The sequence below is a fragment of the Apium graveolens genome, chromosome 5 (assembly GCF_009905375.1).
Source record: "Apium graveolens cultivar Ventura chromosome 5, ASM990537v1, whole genome shotgun sequence".
NCBI lineage: Eukaryota > Viridiplantae > Streptophyta > Magnoliopsida > Apiales > Apiaceae > Apium > Apium graveolens.
This window is the reverse complement of record NC_133651.1, coordinates 782,461-801,801: the sequence shown is the minus strand read 5'-3', so window position 1 is coordinate 801,801 and position 19,341 is coordinate 782,461. Positions and strand designations below refer to the sequence as shown.

At 35.7% G+C, this 19,341-nt stretch overlaps 4 protein-coding genes across 4 annotated transcripts; all 4 read right to left on the bottom strand.

Annotated features, from left to right (window-relative positions):
• Positions 1-816: 816 nt before the first annotated feature.
• On the bottom strand, positions 817-3,817 carry LOC141661806 (MDIS1-interacting receptor like kinase 2-like). Its single transcript, XM_074468815.1, has 2 exons — positions 1,996-3,817; positions 817-1,920 (listed from the first exon to the last, which is right to left on the bottom strand). The coding sequence occupies exons 1-2, from the start codon at positions 3,599-3,601 to the stop codon at positions 1,625-1,627; spliced, it is 1,902 nt and encodes a 633-aa protein (XP_074324916.1). The 5' UTR covers positions 3,602-3,817; the 3' UTR covers positions 817-1,624.
• Positions 3,818-4,518: 701 nt separating this feature from the next.
• On the bottom strand, positions 4,519-8,862 carry LOC141661807 (plant cysteine oxidase 2-like). Its single transcript, XM_074468816.1, has 5 exons — positions 8,429-8,862; positions 7,164-7,282; positions 6,920-7,082; positions 6,028-6,255; positions 4,519-5,016 (listed from the first exon to the last, which is right to left on the bottom strand). Exons 1-5 carry the CDS (start codon positions 8,622-8,624, stop codon positions 4,895-4,897), a joined length of 828 nt encoding a protein of 275 aa, XP_074324917.1. The 5' UTR covers positions 8,625-8,862; the 3' UTR covers positions 4,519-4,894.
• A 2,890-nt stretch (positions 8,863-11,752) lies between these two features.
• On the bottom strand, positions 11,753-13,543 carry LOC141661805 (putative pectate lyase P59). The gene is made up of 4 exons (XM_074468814.1): positions 13,148-13,543; positions 12,391-13,051; positions 12,059-12,301; positions 11,753-11,980 (listed from the first exon to the last, which is right to left on the bottom strand). The coding sequence occupies exons 1-4, from the start codon at positions 13,345-13,347 to the stop codon at positions 11,753-11,755; spliced, it is 1,332 nt and encodes a 443-aa protein (XP_074324915.1). The 5' UTR covers positions 13,348-13,543.
• Positions 13,544-16,462: 2,919 nt separating this feature from the next.
• Positions 16,463-18,683, bottom strand: LOC141661804 (putative pectate lyase P59). The gene is made up of 4 exons (XM_074468813.1): positions 18,310-18,683; positions 17,557-18,214; positions 17,221-17,463; positions 16,463-16,921 (listed from the first exon to the last, which is right to left on the bottom strand). Exons 1-4 carry the CDS (start codon positions 18,510-18,512, stop codon positions 16,694-16,696), a joined length of 1,332 nt encoding a protein of 443 aa, XP_074324914.1. The 5' UTR covers positions 18,513-18,683; the 3' UTR covers positions 16,463-16,693.
• Positions 18,684-19,341: the final 658 nt, after the last annotated feature.

The window sequence follows — 19,341 nt, the reverse complement described above, 5'->3', positions numbered from 1 at the left end:
AGACCAAATTATAAAATACTATAATTTTATGTTATACTATATAGTTTACATATGTGTTAAAAATTATAATCATAATTTTTAATTTGTCATTGTATTTATACACTCTTAGTACTCTATATATCACCTTACTTTAATTATATTTTAGATTTTATAATTTTCTGTTTAAAATTTCAATACAATTTTATTTTTAAAAAATTCGGTCCGAAACCGGACCGAACCGAAATTATTTCGGTCCGGTCCGGATTACAATTTCGGTCCGATCCGGTCCGGTCCAAGAAAAAATGGTAATTCGGTTTTCCGGTCTCTTCAGTTTGGTCCGGTTTTCGACCGAACCGACCGAATGTTTAGCCCCAGGGAAGATATCCTTTAAATTCTGGAAAAAAACTTCTGCATTTTTAAATATTTGTACGATCCAGGGTGGGCCAAATTGAAAGAAAAAACTTTAGAAAAACAACTGTGACAAAATTGTTGCCAAAATATGAAATATGCAGTTTCAAGAAATTCGAAACTAAATCCATGACATTTTATGTTTTACGTCTTAGAGAGAGATTATGATTTTCTCAGGAGACAATTTGATGCTCTTAAGCCTGATAATTCTTCCCTCAAGTCTCACAACAAGAAACTCCATGTAGAGAGCGCGATGAGATAACTCAAATAGTTAAAGGCTTATCTCGTCATCCCAGGTTCTGGGTTCGATTCTCGCTCACCAACACTACGAGAAAAAGACAGGTTCTGGGTTCGATTCTCGCTCACCAACACTACGAGAAAATAGCACATCTCTGACCATCAAATTTGGCCGACATTGAGCTTGTTCAGTTGTAAGTAATGTCAAAAATGTGCAGTTTTCTTGCTGTGAAACTTTACATATTCATGAAATTAAGCTCTACTCCTATTACATTAATCTTAACGAAATGGTTCAGTTACTATGCATTTCTCAGCTATTAATATGTCCTGCAGCAACTTAAAATTAAGCATACCAGATTATCAAACATTCATATTAATGGTGAAGTGAAAATTATCATCTGTCCGGTGCAGGTCTAACTCAAGTATTCCTCCAAAGTTCATCATCTACACCAGACCTTCTGCATGCTCATCAAAGACTCAATCAAACAATACCCGACCAAACCTTTGTCAGCACGTTCAATGGCATCGATGAGCACCCCGGATTCTGGCCAAGGCCTGAGCAGCAAAGTTTCCATTGACCGCCATCAATCTATCAATAATGATACAAATTGAACCCGACGATCACCTGAACCACAACACATGATCGCAGTGCATAAGTGTACAACAAAATTTAAGACGTGATATTAATACATTTTACATATACCAGAGATTCTACAATGCTCAATATCCATTCCGCACTTGATAAGCATCAAACAACACCTAAAGTCCTGATCCCAACCAGCTGAGCTACCTGGAGGGGTTGAGAATCTATGAAGGTAGGCCAAAATCTAAATGGTGAAAGATGAAGTAGTAGTGGAAAAAGAGGGAAGTCAAATGATTGATTAACTCGTAATTTACATATCATAAGCCGTATACTCCCTCTGTCAAATTTGATTCTTAACATTTGGTTGACATTATTGAACTAATCCTGCTGCACCTTGTGCGAGAGTACAGTTCTGCTTCACTTTTGAAACTCCGTAGACACGTGTTGCATAGTTGGGCGCAATTTGGGATTAGAATTTAGACATGCTAGCGCCAAGTCCAGAACCAAAACAATGCTACGGTCAACCATTACATCTGCTGGATGGGGCAGACGTGAATCTAGCACAGCATTCAACGGTAGATCTTGAACGGATTTCATAGAGGACAGTGATGACAGTAGTTCTCCTGGATGTCTCCCCATTATAGTTTCCAGTGCCACAACTCCAAAGCTATACACATCACATCTTTCAGTTGCAACCATTGTGTAAGCAAGTTCTGCTTAATAAAATTAAGTTAAAAGAATCCTTTAAAATACGATATAATGTTGAGAAATGAAGACGCTCTGTTTACCTGGAGCCATATATCCGAGAGTCCCTGCAGCTGCAGTATAGTAATTGGATGATTCCTGGTGTAGCAATCTAGCTGCACCAAAATCACCTACAAATCCTTCCAGTTTTGAGTTCAATAATATGTTGTTGCTTGATAAATCGCGATGAATAATGGATGGACGACAATCGTGATGCATGTACGATAGAGCATGTGCTATGCTTTTTACAATATTTACCCTTCTTTCCCAACTCAAGTGCACAGCTCCGATTTCATCCCTCAACACACTGAATAAGCTTCCTCTTTCCATGTACTCGTAAACTAGAAACATACACCTGTCATGTAAGCAAAATCCATATAGCTTAATGATGTTCCTATGTCTTATATTTGATAACACTTGTGCTTCATTCCTGAAGCTCTTTTCAAAAGCCGGCTCCTCACGTTTCATCTGGTGAAGTTTCTTGAGGGCAACCACTTTCCCGCCTGGCAATGCTGCCGCGTAAACACTGCCATAACCACCCGTGCCAACGCAATTTTGTATGTCAAAGTTATTTGTTGCTTCTATAAGGTCTTCATATGCTATAGTTCCATCATAATTCCATATTGAGAACAGATCACCATTCTTTAGCGCTTCCCTCTTACTTTGAATTCTCTTAGACTTGTAGTGCTTAACAAGTATAACACCAAGAAATAAGACACCAACGAAAACAGAAACTGAAACGGCAACACAGAGAACAATCAGGTCTTTGTTGCCACTGGTATTGCTATCGTTCTCCTTTGTTACAGTACTGCGTATGAATAAATGAGAACAAGTCCGTCGTCCACTGAGAGAATTGTTTGACAAGTCAATTGCAGAAAGCTGACACAAATTGCAAAGACATGACGGAATTGTACCAGAAAGATTGTTGTGAGAGAGATTCAAGTAAAGTAAATTCGACATATTTTCCACTGCTGAGGGTATAACTCCAGTGAGTTTATTCCTACTCAAATCTAATCGCGTTAGATTCAAGTTCCTAAAAGAAGCAGGGATATCACCTGTGAAGTAGTTTCTCTCAAGTTGCAGTACTTTCAAACGAGGCAAGTATCCCAAAGATGACGGAATTAGTCCAACAAATTTATTAGCACCGAGATTTAGATAAATCAGATTCTTGCAACTAATTCTCAAGGGAATCGATCCACTCAGATAATTACTTGATGCATCAAGCCATCTTAATTGTGTGAGGCTAGTCAGTGATTGAGATAGATCCCCGGTAAGAGAATTTCGAGCAAGCACAAGTTTATTAAGTTTCGAAAGCATACCAACTTGGTAAGGGATGCTTCCTTTCAGACCACAGCCTCTGAGATCTAAGCTTTCTAAATTTGGTAAAGCAGCAAAGTTCAGCGCTTCCAGCTCGCCACCGACGTGCCAGCCAAGTTTAATCTTAGTAACATTTCCAGCAGCATTGCAGCTGATCCCTTCCCAGCTGCAGTGATCATGCATTTGCGAAGTGTTGTGTCGTCTCCACCAGCCACAGCCGAGAAGAGCTTGCTCCTCCGTAAACGAATAATTGACATGGCAGTTGAATGCATCAATATTAGCTGCTGCAAACAACACTAGTAGCCATAAACAAGTTATAGATGAGTTCAACATATCAGACTCGATAATATGAAACTAAATTAAAACAAATTTGAGTGTGGTAGTTCTGTTAGCAAGTTATCTTCCTCTTATAGAACTAGAGATGCAGAGAAATTCAATAATGGGTCCTCCTCACCCGTGACAACACTCTGTAGGTTCACATAATTAAACGAAGTAAACGTGAATATTAGATCGACATTTCTTATAAATATTATAAAATATTATATCGGATGATTTAAGATATTAAAAGTGAACTTAACTTCAACAACACTAGTTGTATATATTAAATTTAAGAAAGAGAAGTAAAAGAAAATTAGAAATGGTGAGAAATGAATATTTCATTCGTATAAATAAAATAAGGGATGAGACAATTTTTTTTTTAAATAAAGGAAATGACGTGTCAAATTGTTGTTAAGGTATAACTTAAGGTATAACTTAAGGTATATTTTTTTTTTGATCGTAGGTAACCCGCAGCCGCTACCTCAGTTCAGGAAACATAATCATAAATTCTCCATGAGATTCGAACCTGAGTTATCCCCTCTTTAACCAACTGAGTCAACCCTTGCGAGCAACTTAACGTATTCTTGTATTGATAAAATACGAATTTTTTTTTATATTTTGAATTTAAGGGACCATTTAGCTAGTTACTCGTGGATGCTCTTAAATGTCAAGATTGTGATATACGATGAAAGGGAATTTTAATTGTCAACTAAAAAAACAGCACTAATTAGTGCAAAACTGTTGATATCAGCGTGGAAAACAGACTGGGCACACACGGAAAAATTGAATTATGCTCCTGTATCTTTCAATTGAGGAATTGGTCAGAGTCAAAAATGATAGCAACTTCAAATAGTCATCTATGTTAGTCTTATATACAACATATAGTTGTCTTTAATCAGCCTCTGTTATAATTTTAATTTTTTGCTCTGAAATGTGAAACACAGTTAATTTGGACATATTATTTTTAGTAACAAAAAAACATTGTACTGGAGTGTATGAATGGGTTTAGCTGCTAAACATACAATCTATTCTTGATTCCTCATCAAGAAAAGAATCATTGTGAAGAGTCACAAATATAATCTTTGCTTTCGAGTTCTGGAGACCGAAAAAACTTGATTTTTTCCCCTCACGCTTCTCTCATCATTGATGTACAAATTATGCCAAGATAGGAGGAAAAGGACCTCTTCACCTGAATAGAAAACAGGACCATCAAAAGAAAGGGGAAATATGGAGTATGGCCTGTTGCTCATTGCATCGAAGTAGAAGCCATATCTTGGTCACTATTACTATGGAGGCTGGGCAAGAATTTCATTTGGCGATCAGCGGTCCACTATACGACACTTTATACACAGCTAAGCCCTCGGGTTTCTCCCTCTCTTGAAGCCATTCATAGCTTTCCTTCTCCTCTTCAGGGATGGATAATCCATCGGCTGTTTCATGCACAACTACACAATTAGAATTTCTCGATTTTAAGTCTGCTCACACCCCCACCTGTCTAGTTATACTTATGTTTGTGGACATAGAAGTACAAATATATTTATCCTCAAAAGATTGTCTAAAGGATTTAGTGTTAGAGATGTCACATTTAGGTAAGAACTAAAAAACACTATATGACAGATGTTCATAGTTTACTTGCAACATGTACCTCTGATGACTTGGCATTATGCCTTATATTATATAGAAACTCGTTATTATGTCGACCAGCCTAAACAGATAACTAGATCCACCTTGAGAGTAAAATGACATGTCAGGAATCTATACTCTTTATAAATAAGGGAAATAGTCTTTTGGGGGAACACAATAGTACTTGCTACTTAGTACTTATGTACCAAAATTTGGTTATCACTAGACTCGAGTTCGATTCCCTGTGAGTACAATACTATACAAGATTTAACAAATCTGATTTATTATTTAATTTGATTTCTTTGATTTCACCCAGGTAATTAAATAATATTTTTGCTTTCATCCATGTTCGATTCCCTATAACTACATAATTAACTAATATTTTTTACTATATACTTACATAAGTTCAATTCTATGCAAGTAAATTTTCTTTTTGCTAAATAAAAAAATAATAATTAATAATTCTTATTATTAAGAACTATATATTCTCCATAATTTAATATTAATTTTCAATCTCGCCTTGTGCTTGGCACAGGTTATCGGCTAGTTTTGAAGATAATAATGCATCTAGTACTAGGGCTACCGATATTTGAAACTGCCTCGCAAGTTCAGATCAAGGATAAAATGAAAATGCATCTCTCCTTGTTGCTGTCCTAGGACTAGCTAAAAGCCTAAAACTGAAAGTATTAATAAATGAAAGATCTATAATTTCAAAACAGTGAGGACAGCACAATTAAAACACCCAAAAGTAGATATAAGGATAATACAACTCCAATGGGTACCATATGGACTGTTTGCTGATGAAGATGGTATCATACCTGAAATACGGTCAAGTGGGTGCTCAATGTAATATGCACAATGTCTGCCTTCCGGATCATTGTATGGTGGTCCGAGCACATCTAGCACCGCACATGGTGTCACGGCTGTGAAGCAGTGCATATTACCCCCCTCAGTTGGATAAAGGATGGATGTGTCACAGGGAGCAGTAAAATCCGAGTCCACCTTTACCTTTGCCAACCGTGCCTCAGCATATGGATCCCCATTTCCTGGCGGCATTATCAACACTGTAACTTTTAGCCTCCCCAATAGACGTGAAAACAGGATAAGAGAGTAGATAGAAGAAAACTCCATACTAACAGACATATTTTTGGCATTAAATTGAATCAACTGACTGTAGGAGGAATCCTCTAATACAAACATAATATTAATTTCTAAAATATCAAGCATATATATATTTATTCTATTTAAATCTTTTGTAAGACCCTTAGGTCCAAATTGTAGTCCATACAACTTAACTTATAAACTATGCCCCAACTACTGTAATTATGTGAAACAGAGACACTGTCCTTTCACTTTTACACAACGGACCGCCTACAATAATATTAAAGCAATAATTTAATTACTCCTTTTACCAAACTTCGCAAAGCTGATATAGGATATTATAGCTATACTGGGTCAACTCAATTTGCCGTTAATTATCAAAAGTCAAAACTGACGTAAAATATGAAATTTTCAACCTATAATATACAATTAGATGTACCTAATTGTCAAACTAATATATTGATGTGGTGTCTAGTCCTCTAGTTATCCAGAGGCACATATATGTAATTTGCACGCAGAAAACATTTATAACAACAAAAGAATGTCTGGCCTAAAAATAACATGCCTAATTGATTCACATAATTCCAAAAGTATCACAGCATAACATACCATTTGATGAATTGTTATCCGGAGCTTTCTTACTTGGGACACCATTTACCCAATCTAAAGATTTGATGTGCATGGTTCCAAATAGAAGTTTGCTGAACACTGTCATTTCGGGGTGATTGTGAAGCGGAATCACAGCTGACGGCGGCAAGCAAAAGATCCCAATCTGTAAGAATTTGAGATCATTAAGTTAAAAAGTAAAAAAAAAACACAAAACTAAACATCCAAGAACAGCAACTATACATACTGAGAAGCTGTCACATTCGTGGATGTGTAAGTATGTAATTGTAGGGAATCCTTCTGTTTTTTGTTCCCTAAAAAATGGCATTTTCGGGTTCACGCCAACATCAGCTCCTGAAATGCCATCTGCATACAGAACAAAGAAATATTGAGCACTCAAAAGAAAGGATTATTGAAGTACATTTCTTCCGAACTTCTTATCGCAAAAAAAAGAAGACAAAGGAAACATTCATGTGTCCAATTATCAACTATGCTTCACAAGTAATGGTCTTTTAGGGTTAAAATTAATTAGCAAGTGAACCAAAACACTTGGCAGGCACTTGCTTTCAGTGAAAACACTAATGCAGCAAAAATACCTAACATCCTATGAATTCAACGCTCCATCTGGTTGGGCAGTGCCAGTATGCAATGGAGGAAGAAAATGGAATACAAACAACAAAATAAATTTGGAGGGAAGAAAGAATGACAGATGAGGTAAGACTGGAAAAAAGGTGGAAATTGAAATTATTACAAATGTAGAGGATAAGAAATTGAGAATCCAGTTATCCTAAATGAACTAGTGGACAAGAATGGTGGAATTAATGAAAATAATGCAGACAAGTCCACTAACAACTTTTAAATGTCATTCCATTTCTACCTCATTTCATTCCTTTCAACCAAATCTTGTGTAGTTAATTAAAACATTGACAGGATAACTCCAAAAAGCTGGTTGAAGGAATGCTTACGAGACTGCGCTCAAGAGAATAAAATTTCCTCTACTCAACAATCACCAAGACAAATCACGCAAATTGCCCTTCACTTATAAGGTTCCGGGGACTACTTGTACACTCACCTACCTCCATTTCAATCTTTTAAGGAAAATGTAAGCCTTTCTTGGCTCAATGGCCAATTGCAAACATTTAAAAACCAACACACGTGCTTCCTCAATCCCTCCATACCCACGAAAAAATATTTACTAGGCTACAATCCTAAGACTATCCACTACACTAAGAAGCCAAAAACAACTAGAACAAACCATGATCATAGAAACAACATATTAACCAATTAAAGCACAGTCAAGAACCCAAAGCAACTAATAAAATAGAACAATAATCTTATGACAAGTATAAAAAAACTATGTTACCCGGACTCTTCATTTTAACTTTCACCGTCTAACAATTGGAAACTTATTTTAGGCAAAAAAATATGTATATTTTTCAAAATATTTTCGAGTCCATGTCGGACACTTTTAGCCGAGTCCAAGCAACATACTGAAAAAACACAACAACATACCCAAGACAAACTTAAGCCTTTGAATTTTATCAGGAGAGGGAACAACTCCAGGTCCACAGTCAGCAAAAACTTGTTGACAAGTATTATACAAAACCTGAACAGGCAACAATCTCTTCTTCTTTCTACGCCTTCTTGATTCCATATAACCTTTACCTCTTCTTTCACCAGCAGGTAATTTCTCAACCCCCATTGGCATAACAAAAGATTCAATCTTTACACACAAAATGAGGTAATTTCAAATGGGTTGTTTCAAGAAAGATTAAAATCAAGAATCTTGAAAAAATGAGCTGAAAATCTTGACTTTTGATAGACTATGATGTGTTATTTGATATTTATGAATAGAGAGGGGGTGAATAAAACAGTTGGTTTTAAGACCAAAGCAGTAGTTTAACTGAAACCAAAACCAGGGGCTTGTTCTTGAATTTCCAATGGGCTGTTCCAACAAGCGGATTTTGTTATTTTTTACTACTACTGTTTAACTATTCTCATTTTCGTTTTATTACTTTTTTGGCCCTCATCTTTGTTATGTTTCATTATCAATCACTTTGTTTATTTTTTCTCGGTTTTTCCCAAAACTTTATTATCGGTTGATCACTAATTTATTAAATTTTTCGTGTTATGACCGAACCAAAACAAATCAAGCATTCTCGGTATATTCCGCTTAAAGTGAGATGAAAATGGTGAGATGTATGCAGTTGATGTCCCTGTTCCGAGAAATAATAAGACAATATACATGTGTATATGTGACACACATGATCCCATATTTTTCTTCATGTGAGACTTCTTAAACAATTATTAAAGATTTGCCTTGCAAAAAATGAACTGATCGAAAAGAAAAATATTGATTTATCTAAAACGTAATTAAGTATAAAAAAATACAAAAATTAAATAAAAACGAGAGAATGCAATACTTAGGACGATCGTCAATGATCGTTGAATAATGTTCTATAAAACAAATTTTTAGATTAGTCTAATCCTTAAATTTGGAGAAATGATATGATGGTTATTGTTAATGTTTGAATTGTTTTTGTAAATAGCCGAGCATATTGTTTTAAATAAAATCTTTAATTTATCTGTTTTGATCAATTAAATAAATAATTTTTTAAGAAAAAACTAAAAAATAACAAACACTTTTCTATGTCGTATTCGAAAGAAAATTTTATCGAATATTTGGAAATCAAATATTTCGGTGTAACAAGTAGGGGTGTAATTTAGCCGAGTCGAATATTGTTACGTTTAGCTCGAACTTGATTAAGAAGTACGGGCTCGAGTTCGAGTTCAACCAAGATTCAAATTTCAAACTCGAAGTTCGGCTCGTAAGAAATTCGATAGGCTCGAGTTCAGCTTGAAAACTCAAATCAATTTCACCAAATATTGTCCAAAACTCGAAATATAATTTGTTCGACTCTAGTTCAATTCGATTAAATATATTAAATATTAATAAAATATCTATGTTTATATAAAAATAAAATAAAATAGTAGAGCCTTGATAAGCCTCGCGAATCATACTTGATTCGCCGAGTAATTTGAAGTTCGAGCTCGGTTCGACAAAGAATTCAAATAGCTCAAACTCGACTCGATTATCACCGAGCGAATTCGAATATTTAACAAGCCGTTTTTTCAAGTACTTAACGAACAATTTAAATCCTTTACACCCCTGCTAACGAGTGATTTCCATATTTTAAATGTTTATTTTTGTTTTTTTAAGTTTGATATTTTTTAGAAATGCATAAATATCTTAGTTTTATCTCAAAACAAGAAAATTGTAAAACTAACATTTTAAAAATGTTTTTTTATATGTATAAACATTTTAAAAAAAAAGGTTTAGAGTTATGAATATATATTACAATGTGGAAGAAATTACTTAAAATGGAGTATTGAATAAGTTTGACAAGTGTAAAAGAGAATCCAAAGGAGAACATCAAATAAATGTAAATTAAGGTTAGCTGTATTTATGCATACATACAACTCGTGCATTTTGGTGAGTGTCATTTCTTGTCCTTAACTCTATCCACTGCATACTGCAAACTAGTGCGTGCTGGCAGGTGCAACCCACGTGGCTCTTTGCTGATCTGGCTTTTTTAGTTTTATTTTATAAACAGGTGTAAAATGTGTAATATATCAGTTTTTTTATTCATATGTAAACATGTGTAAAATGGTTAGACTCGGCTGGTTTCATATTGCGTCACCATCCCTAAAAATATCGTGAAAATGCTAAATATGTCAAAAAAAATCTCAATTTTTTTTTCTGGTCACGTGAGTCGAGAATATGAAATCATGCTTACATATATGTTCACGAATCTAAATTTGTAATGTCACATTCTCGAAACTATGTAGCAACTCACCAATTTCGGTAGGTACGTAATCAGAAATGTTTTGTTATTCATGATAATTTGTTTGTGTTGTGTAATTTTGTGGCATATATTTCATATTTAAGGTACGATAACAAAAACGAAAAATTTAGTTGTATAATTTGTCATCTACTCAAAATGTAAATTAAAAAATTATATTTCTGCTTTGTTTTCGTATCATATAATAAATTGTCAGACTCTACTTGCAACATAAAATTTGGCAACCTGTTAAGCAACGACAATTTGGCAACGCTTAACAGAACTTAGAGCAAGTCCAACAACTCCCTTGTATGAGCTCTTAAGTTCAATTATAAGGATTTTGACAAAAAATGACACTCCAACAGTGTTTTAGTACTTCCTTATATCACTAAAACATGAATTTCCTTCTCTCTTATAACATTTTTAATAATAAAAAATTCATTTCTCTTTTTTTTTTTTACATTTCTCTCTCTCTTTGTTCCACATTTTGTCCATATATTTTCAAATTTATTAATATAATAATAATAAGGGAGAAAGATAAGGATCATTGTTGGAGTTGAAATTCAAAATCATGTCTTAAATCACCAATAGCTAATATTTTATAATATTTATAAGGGACTCACTAGAATTTGCTCTTAGTCACGGTATCAATTACTAGAAACGGTACATAGATAGACCTAAACTAAATTAACCGAACGACAAAAGCACAAATATGAACGTGATTTGCAGGTTATTGCGTGAGCCTTTAGGGTTTACTCAGTGCGCACCCGAAGGCTAGCGGCTGCGATTTACCTACGATGAAAAAAAAGAAAAAAAAAGTACAAATATGAATGAGAAATGTGAGGCATATTTTCTGTCCAAAACTGAAAAATATCAGTAGTACCTAGTGACTGACATTAATCTGTAGCATTGCTCTTCCTATGGCTATATATGGCTGTTGTCTTATGTTCTAAATAAAGCCTAATGCCTAATGCCTAATGCCTGATGATGAATACTAGCATGGTCTTCCTGTCTGACAACTTAAAACACCTGCAAATCTGGTGATCATTGTCACCTCTATTCCTTTGGCTGGTTTTACAAGGTTGAACTCTCTTTCTGATTTATCTGCTATGCCCCGATCTCCGGATTCAACAAAGTATGCTCCGTTCATCATCAAATCGCCCTCTGATCGCCAGTTCCATGACTTCCATTCTGATTCATCAGCCATCTCTCTCTTGGTTATCTACACACATTTTTATTTTAAACATCCGCAAACCATTCAAGTGCTATTACACGAGTGATTTTTGTGTGCGTAAATTACCTCCTTCAAACGATCGTTTAGAGGAGCTATGAATCGGTTACCCTGACTAAGGATGGTAGGGGCTTGACTACCACCAATGGCGTACATATTCCAGTGAGTGTAGTCGTTGTTAACGACATGAACAAAACCAAACCGTACTCTTGGCATTCTTTGTATTAACCTCTTTCCAAAGTGGTTAAAGCATATTGTGACTTGCAGATGCTTGTCCTTGACTTGTTCATTAGTGGCACCAAGTAACATCACCTGCAAGCATGAATGTCACTAACATTAATCACCATATTGTTTATGTTAGTTTGAATGAACTAACATATACATGAGAAAAAGTTGCTCACATCGTTATGATCTGTGAAGTGGCTGTTAGAAATAGTGATGCCAGTAGAACCTTCAATAGCATCAATCAAACCATCAGAACACCTAGACATGGAAACATGATCAATCCAAATGTTTGTAGAACCGAAGATGGAAATGCCATCACCGTCGCTATCTGTCCTAAATCCAAAATGATTTACACCATCTCTAATCATACCACCATTGCCTCTGACGATATCATGCACGTGAATGTTATGGATAATAACATTGTTCACAAATTGAATAGTAATTCCAGCACCATGAGCAATATGGACTCTAGCTCCACGTCCATCAATAGTCTTATCACCTTGCATAATCAGCTCCTGTTGCAACTGGATTGTCATATCCTCTGCAAAGGTAATCCACAAGGGTCCACTCTGGATCACTGCATGCCTTAATGTTCCAGGCTTAGGATTAATCACGTCTTCGTCAGAGGAGTCAGTCACGACATAAATTGGTCCTCCCTTTCCGCCAATGGCTGGTTTCCCAAATCCGATTCCACAATCTGCAAGCCTGAAGCGATTCTCAGCCCAGTTTGCTTGGCATCTCCAGCAATTGTCGATAGGGTTGGTGGGCAAGCATGGACCAGATAGTAATTTCCCCCTAAGGGACCTCCTTGTGTCATTTGAAACATATTTCAAGATCCTGATTAATCAACGAAAACTTGTCAAGTAATTTAAGAATATTAATTCTCTTCAGTCTAGTTAGCGCGCCTGGCCTGTGCAGTTATACTAAATGTACTTGTGAACTTCTCTGTTGGTTTCACTGGCGACAATGTGTGGATTGGGATGGTAAGACTTGAGGGTGTTATTGTAAGCTGTATCAGCACGCGCTTTCCAATACTTTACCTCTTTTGGATCATGATCAGCCTTGAGGCTGGGAATTTTTGCAGCAAAACTAGCTAAAAAAACCAGAAAAAACGTCAACTTGGTTCCCTTCATTTCCTCTTCTTTCTTTCTCTATAATTTGTTAAAATTTAATTGATCACGCCCTTAGTTGCTGCACTTTATGGCCAAGGGATGGCCAAAACCGAACCCACGTCTAACTTGGTAGAAAGTAACGTGGGCTCGATTGTGTATCGTGGAAGAGGCTTTGTGTTCTTAATCAACAAGATAATCAAATGGGATCAAATCAACCTCTAAAATATGATGGAAATTATTGTTATATGTAAATATATACACATCCTATTTGCTGAAATTTAGCAGCAAACCAGTCCTAATTTTGTATTTGGCTAAGAGGAGATCAAGGACAGCCGCTTTCTTTTTTTGCTTTATCATTTTCCGTGGCTTATGTATGGTCAAGCCAGTCATACTAATTTCCTAATCACTTAATTTGGGAATATACATTTTTCAAGTTTTTTTTTTTGATAAAAAACTATCTATCATACAGGGAAATGCTGTAGATTGGTAAGATTGTAATCTGGAAGTAGTGTACAAACAGATCATCAGAATCGGAACTTTACCTTGACGAAAGAGGCCACTGCATTAGTACCAGACTAATCTGGTACCAGATCAGCAGACTGAGCAGTTTATCTACTCAACAGATCAGCAGACTGAGCTCTCAAAAACCTAAAACTGTGAAAGAGGCCACTGCATTAGTACCAGCATCAATCTATGTTTTTAATACACTACTATCTAGTGACTGCAGTGGGAAAAGATTATAAAGTGGAAAACTAAAATGAAATATATGGAAGTCAGATATTAGAGTTATTCAAGAAATACGAGACTGGGAACAAGAAGCTGGACCAGGAACTGAAACATATGGCTCTCGAAAGATCAGAATGTAATCATAGTTCTGCATAATCAATATCGATAATAGAATTAAATTAAATTACAACTTACAACCCCGAGAATTTGCAGGGGATATTCAAACAATCCTTACTCAAGTAAACAAGTTCATGCGAACACCTAGATTTTTCATTACTGAGTTCTATGGATCATGACAGAAATCAGGTACACAAGGAGAAAGGAGCATTTAGAGAAGTCTCTGGTTTCTGTATTCGGGACTTGACTCTTGAGCACTATCACTAATTTCTAGTTTTCTACTGTAACATTCTATTCTCTGTACCATCATAGATTTACAACTTCATGCAGAAAGAAACAAAACTGGTACTTGCCATCATTCAGAATTTGCATAGGATGTTCAAACAATTTTTGTACTAACTAATAACTTCATACGCGCACACAAAGATAATTCATTAGATCATGATAGAAAGAAAGAGGTTATACAAGGAAAAAAGGAGCATCCCGAGAAGTTTCTGATTGCTGTAGTTGAAATTTGGGCATCATCACCAACTTTGATTGTAAATTCTTTTGCTCCATACAAATCTAGAACTTCACATCTCGCAGGTTTTTTTCTCTTTGATAAGTCATAAACCAGTGATTTATCCACGCAACTGCATTTGAGAACAGAAATATATTATTAACATCAATTTATGTACAATCATCAATGATGTTATTGCATTTTATTACAGTTCTGTGCTTGTTCTTGTTACCTGCATTTAAATAGGGCTTTAAACGCCAAGTACATGGGATTTTTTTTTATTCTTTGTACTGCAAACTCTCTTACTAACACAACTTCTTGCTCCTAATTGCAGCAAAATCACCGCCAATTCAGAGTAAATTGTGACTAAAAGTATATACAATATAGAAAATGGATCAAGTTAACTCTTATCAATTCAAAATTTCAATCAGTAGTTTGAGACAATTGTCATTGTGAAATCTCCGTGCTTGGGCGTGTGACTGTTTAATAACCGTATAGATAATATATGAGAAAAATATACTAAGCCATAATTTTGTAGAGTCTGGCTTCTCACCACCAAGATTTGCTGAGAAACGCAGTTAGGTGAAAAATAGTTTTTTCGCAAGTTTTTGTGTCACTGTCAAAGTGACATCACCAAATGATTCTTCTTGGTGCACATCTACAAGCCCACAATTCTTCAGACCTGAAGTACAATTTTTTTTAATGTTGATTAGTATATATTTGTTTTTTGTATGACAAGAAAAATACTTAGACTTGCTAGCTTACTATTAAGTCAAGATTTATCTGAGAGCAGCAACAAGAAGTTCAATCTGTATACCAGATAAATTGTTATCATCTTCTTCCAGAAAAGATAAATCCTGCAAAAAAATGGGTTTAGTTCCTTAACTATAATTTACAAAAACAAAAAGAAAAAAGTTACAGCAGCTATGGAAACAAATCAAGAACAGTAATGAACATACCCCATCAACTGTATTCCTCAACTCTGGAATATCAGTACAAAACGTGTCCTCAACTCCTGGTTGGTCCTTCAAAAATATAATTGGTGTTACATAGCCAGACCTGAGTGTACCAGTGAATGCTGCCAGGCCGGATATGCCTCTATAGGTTGTCTTCGCCAGATCCAACAATGAGCTGGTATCACTGCCGAACGCAGGAGTGCAGTTATGTTCTCTAGTTGGAGAAGGAATCAAATGTGCAGGAGAAGATATAACAATCTTAGGAGAATGTACAACTTCAGGTATGGAATTATTTCTTGCAGGCAGTTCAGGGTCTCGTAGACTTCCAGTTTCCATTTTGTCAATGTTCATAGGGGTAGAAATTTTTGCAACTCGAGGACATGCTTGTTTAATAATAGTGAAATTATATTTCTTTAAACAAACATGGTCTGAATCTTTATACGAGAATAACATTAATAAAAATTACTCCATCTATCCCTTTAGAATGTATACATTGTTTACATCGGAGACGGGAGTCATCACACATTTTAAAATTACTTTAAAACATAGTTCCATTAACCATTTTAATTATTATTTTCTTCTGAAAAAAAATTTGATGTTTAAAGTTTAAATCAGAATTTTTTTTATGAAAATATACTTTATATTCACCTTAAATGCGTGTCAAACATTAAAAAAACGGTATAGAAATGAATGAGACGGGGAGCAGTAATTATCTAAAAAGGAATAACATTGACAGAGATTGTCATGTGATATGATTTATAAGAGTGATTTATTTTCATTGGATTAAGCTAAAAAATTATTATACCATGTTAAATTAACCTGGGAGCTGTAAATAATCTGGACACACAAAAGTTACCCTGACCAGGGCTGGGTGAAAATTGAGAAAAGCAAAATTTGATGATCTATTACAGTATACACCAGTATACTAATGAAAAAAGCAAAATAATCACAGGCATGAGATAGAACTCAGATGCATATTTTCTTTTACAGCAGAGAAAATTATCAACTTTGAATTTCTCTTGGATCATTGTCCTATCTTACAGGCAAGGATCAAACACACTCAAAAATATTAACATTTCCTTCCTGGTACACAATCCAGAGCACCTGCAAACTTGGTTACCATTGGCACCTCTATTCCTTTAGCTGCTTTCACTAGATTAAATTCTCTTTCGAATTTGTCAATTGTTGCAGGATCTCCAGACTCGATAAAGTATGCTCCGTTCACCATCAAATCTCCCTCAGATCGCCAGTTCCATGACCTCCATTCCGACTCTTGAGCAAGCTCCCTCTTGGTTACCTAAACAAGACACATTTAGTTTAGCTGCAATGAAATTACTGCTCCCTCAGTCCCAACCAATTGTTATCGTTTCTGAAAGAGTGTTCAACATGCATTTTAAAATGAATATATAAAAGTAGAATGTTTAAACTTTTATTCAGAAAAAGAAACTTTTTAAAAAAGGTATAGAACTATACTTTATGTTGATCTTAAAATGTGTGTCGAACACTCTCTTGGAAACGATAACAATTGGGAGGGACGGAGTGAGTACTAGTTAGAGCTTATTTGAGTGAAATTACTCCTGTGATGTAAAAAATTACCTCCTTCAAGCGATCGCTTGTAGGAGCAATGAATCGGTTACCCTGACTAATGATGGTAGGAGCTTGGCTACCACCAATGGCATACATATTCCAGTGAGTGTAGTCATTGTTTACAACATGAACAAATCCAAACCGGACTCGTGGCATTCGTTGAATCAGCCTCTTCCCGAAGTGGTTGAAAGCAACTGTGGCTTGTAGAAATTTGTCCTTGACTTGACCATTACTTGCACCAAGTAGCATCACCTGAATGGATGCATGTAACAGACATTATTCAATAAACTTGCCCTGTAAGAAATTTTACGGAAAATGCAATGATATGTGAAACAAGCCTCCTACATCGTTATGATCTGTGAAGTGGCTGTTTGAGATAGTGATGCCAGTAGAACCTTCAATAGCATCAATTAGACCATCAGAGCACTTTGACATAGAAACATGATCAATCCAAATGTTTGTAGAACCGAAGATGGAAATGCCATCGCCATCGCTCTCTGTCCTGAATCCATAATGATTCAAACCATCTCTAATCATACCACCGCTACCTTTGACAATATTATGTACACGAATGCCATGTATAATAACATTGTTTACAAATTGAATAGTAATGCCAGCACCATAAGCAATATGGACTCTAGCTCCACGTCCATCAATAGTCTTATCACCTTGCATAATCAGCTCCTGTTGCAACCTGATTGTCATATCATGTGCAAAGATGATCCACAGGGGTCCAGTCTGGATCACTGCATGCCTTAGAGTTCCGGGCTTAGGATTAACCATGTCATCATCAGACGGGTCAGTCACCACATAAATTGGTCCCCCCTTTCCGCCAATGGCAGGTTTGCCAAAGCCGATTCCACAGTCTGCAAGCCTGAATCGGTTATCAGCCCATTTTCTGTTGCATCTCCAGCAATTGTCAATTGGGTTGGTGGTCATGCATGGACCTCTATATCTATGTCCCTTAAGGACTCTCCTTGTGTCGTTTGCTGAGCCCAACATCCTGATCAGTCAATACAAACAATTGAGATAATGTGAACTTGTTGAATGATTAAAGATTATATAAAATTATCATTAACAGAAAATGTAGAGAAAGACCTTTGAACTGCCTTATTGGTGTGAGAGATGACAAGGTGGGGATGGGCCTGGTAAGCACTGAGGGTGTGATTGTAAGCTATAAGAGAACGTTTCTCCCAATAAACATCATCATCATCATCGTGTTCTTGAGCATTGAGGGCGGGAATAACAGCAGCAAAACAAGCCAAAACCACTAAAAAATACTTCAGCTTGGTTCCCTCCATTATCTATTATTTGACTGATCACTCCTTCAAGTTCTGCACTTTGGCCTACTGGTGGCCAGACCGAACCCACGTTGGGGTTCCAAACGTGGGTTCGATTGTGTTTATTAAGAAGAAGTGTCGAAAAGATGCAGGATAATGAATTGGAATGAATCGTCCTCCTATTAAGATAAAAATGTTTGTTTGCATTTATAAATACCCAAAATTTGTTCAAATTTAGCTCTAAACCAAATCTAATAATGCATTTGGTTGAGAGGAGATGAAGGACAACCCCTCAATTCTTTACTGCTAATGGTTAATGTTATGAATCATGCATTACTTAATTATTACTGGTGCTTCTTGTTGTCTTAAATAACACCAGAGATTGCTTAATACACACAGAATTAGTTTATTTTGGTAACATACTATACCTGGCTATAATGTAATTTTACAACTAAGAGCCAAGGCTCCTTTTATAGGGTGGTGTAAGAATCGTGTCACATTAATGCAACTGATATCGATGCTGCTGCGTAACTTTTTTTTTATCCTGATCTCGAACTCTTGACCTCCCGCAGAAAAAACCACCCGGATAGTTTGTAAGCTAGAGTGTCAATATGAGCAATATTCTGTCAAAGGAGGTTTAAGATCTCATGCAAGGCGTTTCTCAACTTTTTCGGAGATCCTGGACGAGATAAAAATTTAGGGGTCCGGATAAGAAAAAAAGTGTTAAACATTTTATATTTAACAAAATTAATTAAAATAATCATAGAACTACAACACTGATAAATTTATTCATGACCTGGTATATTAAAACTGCCCAAAGTTACGACTTATTAAAAATATTTATAAGTAT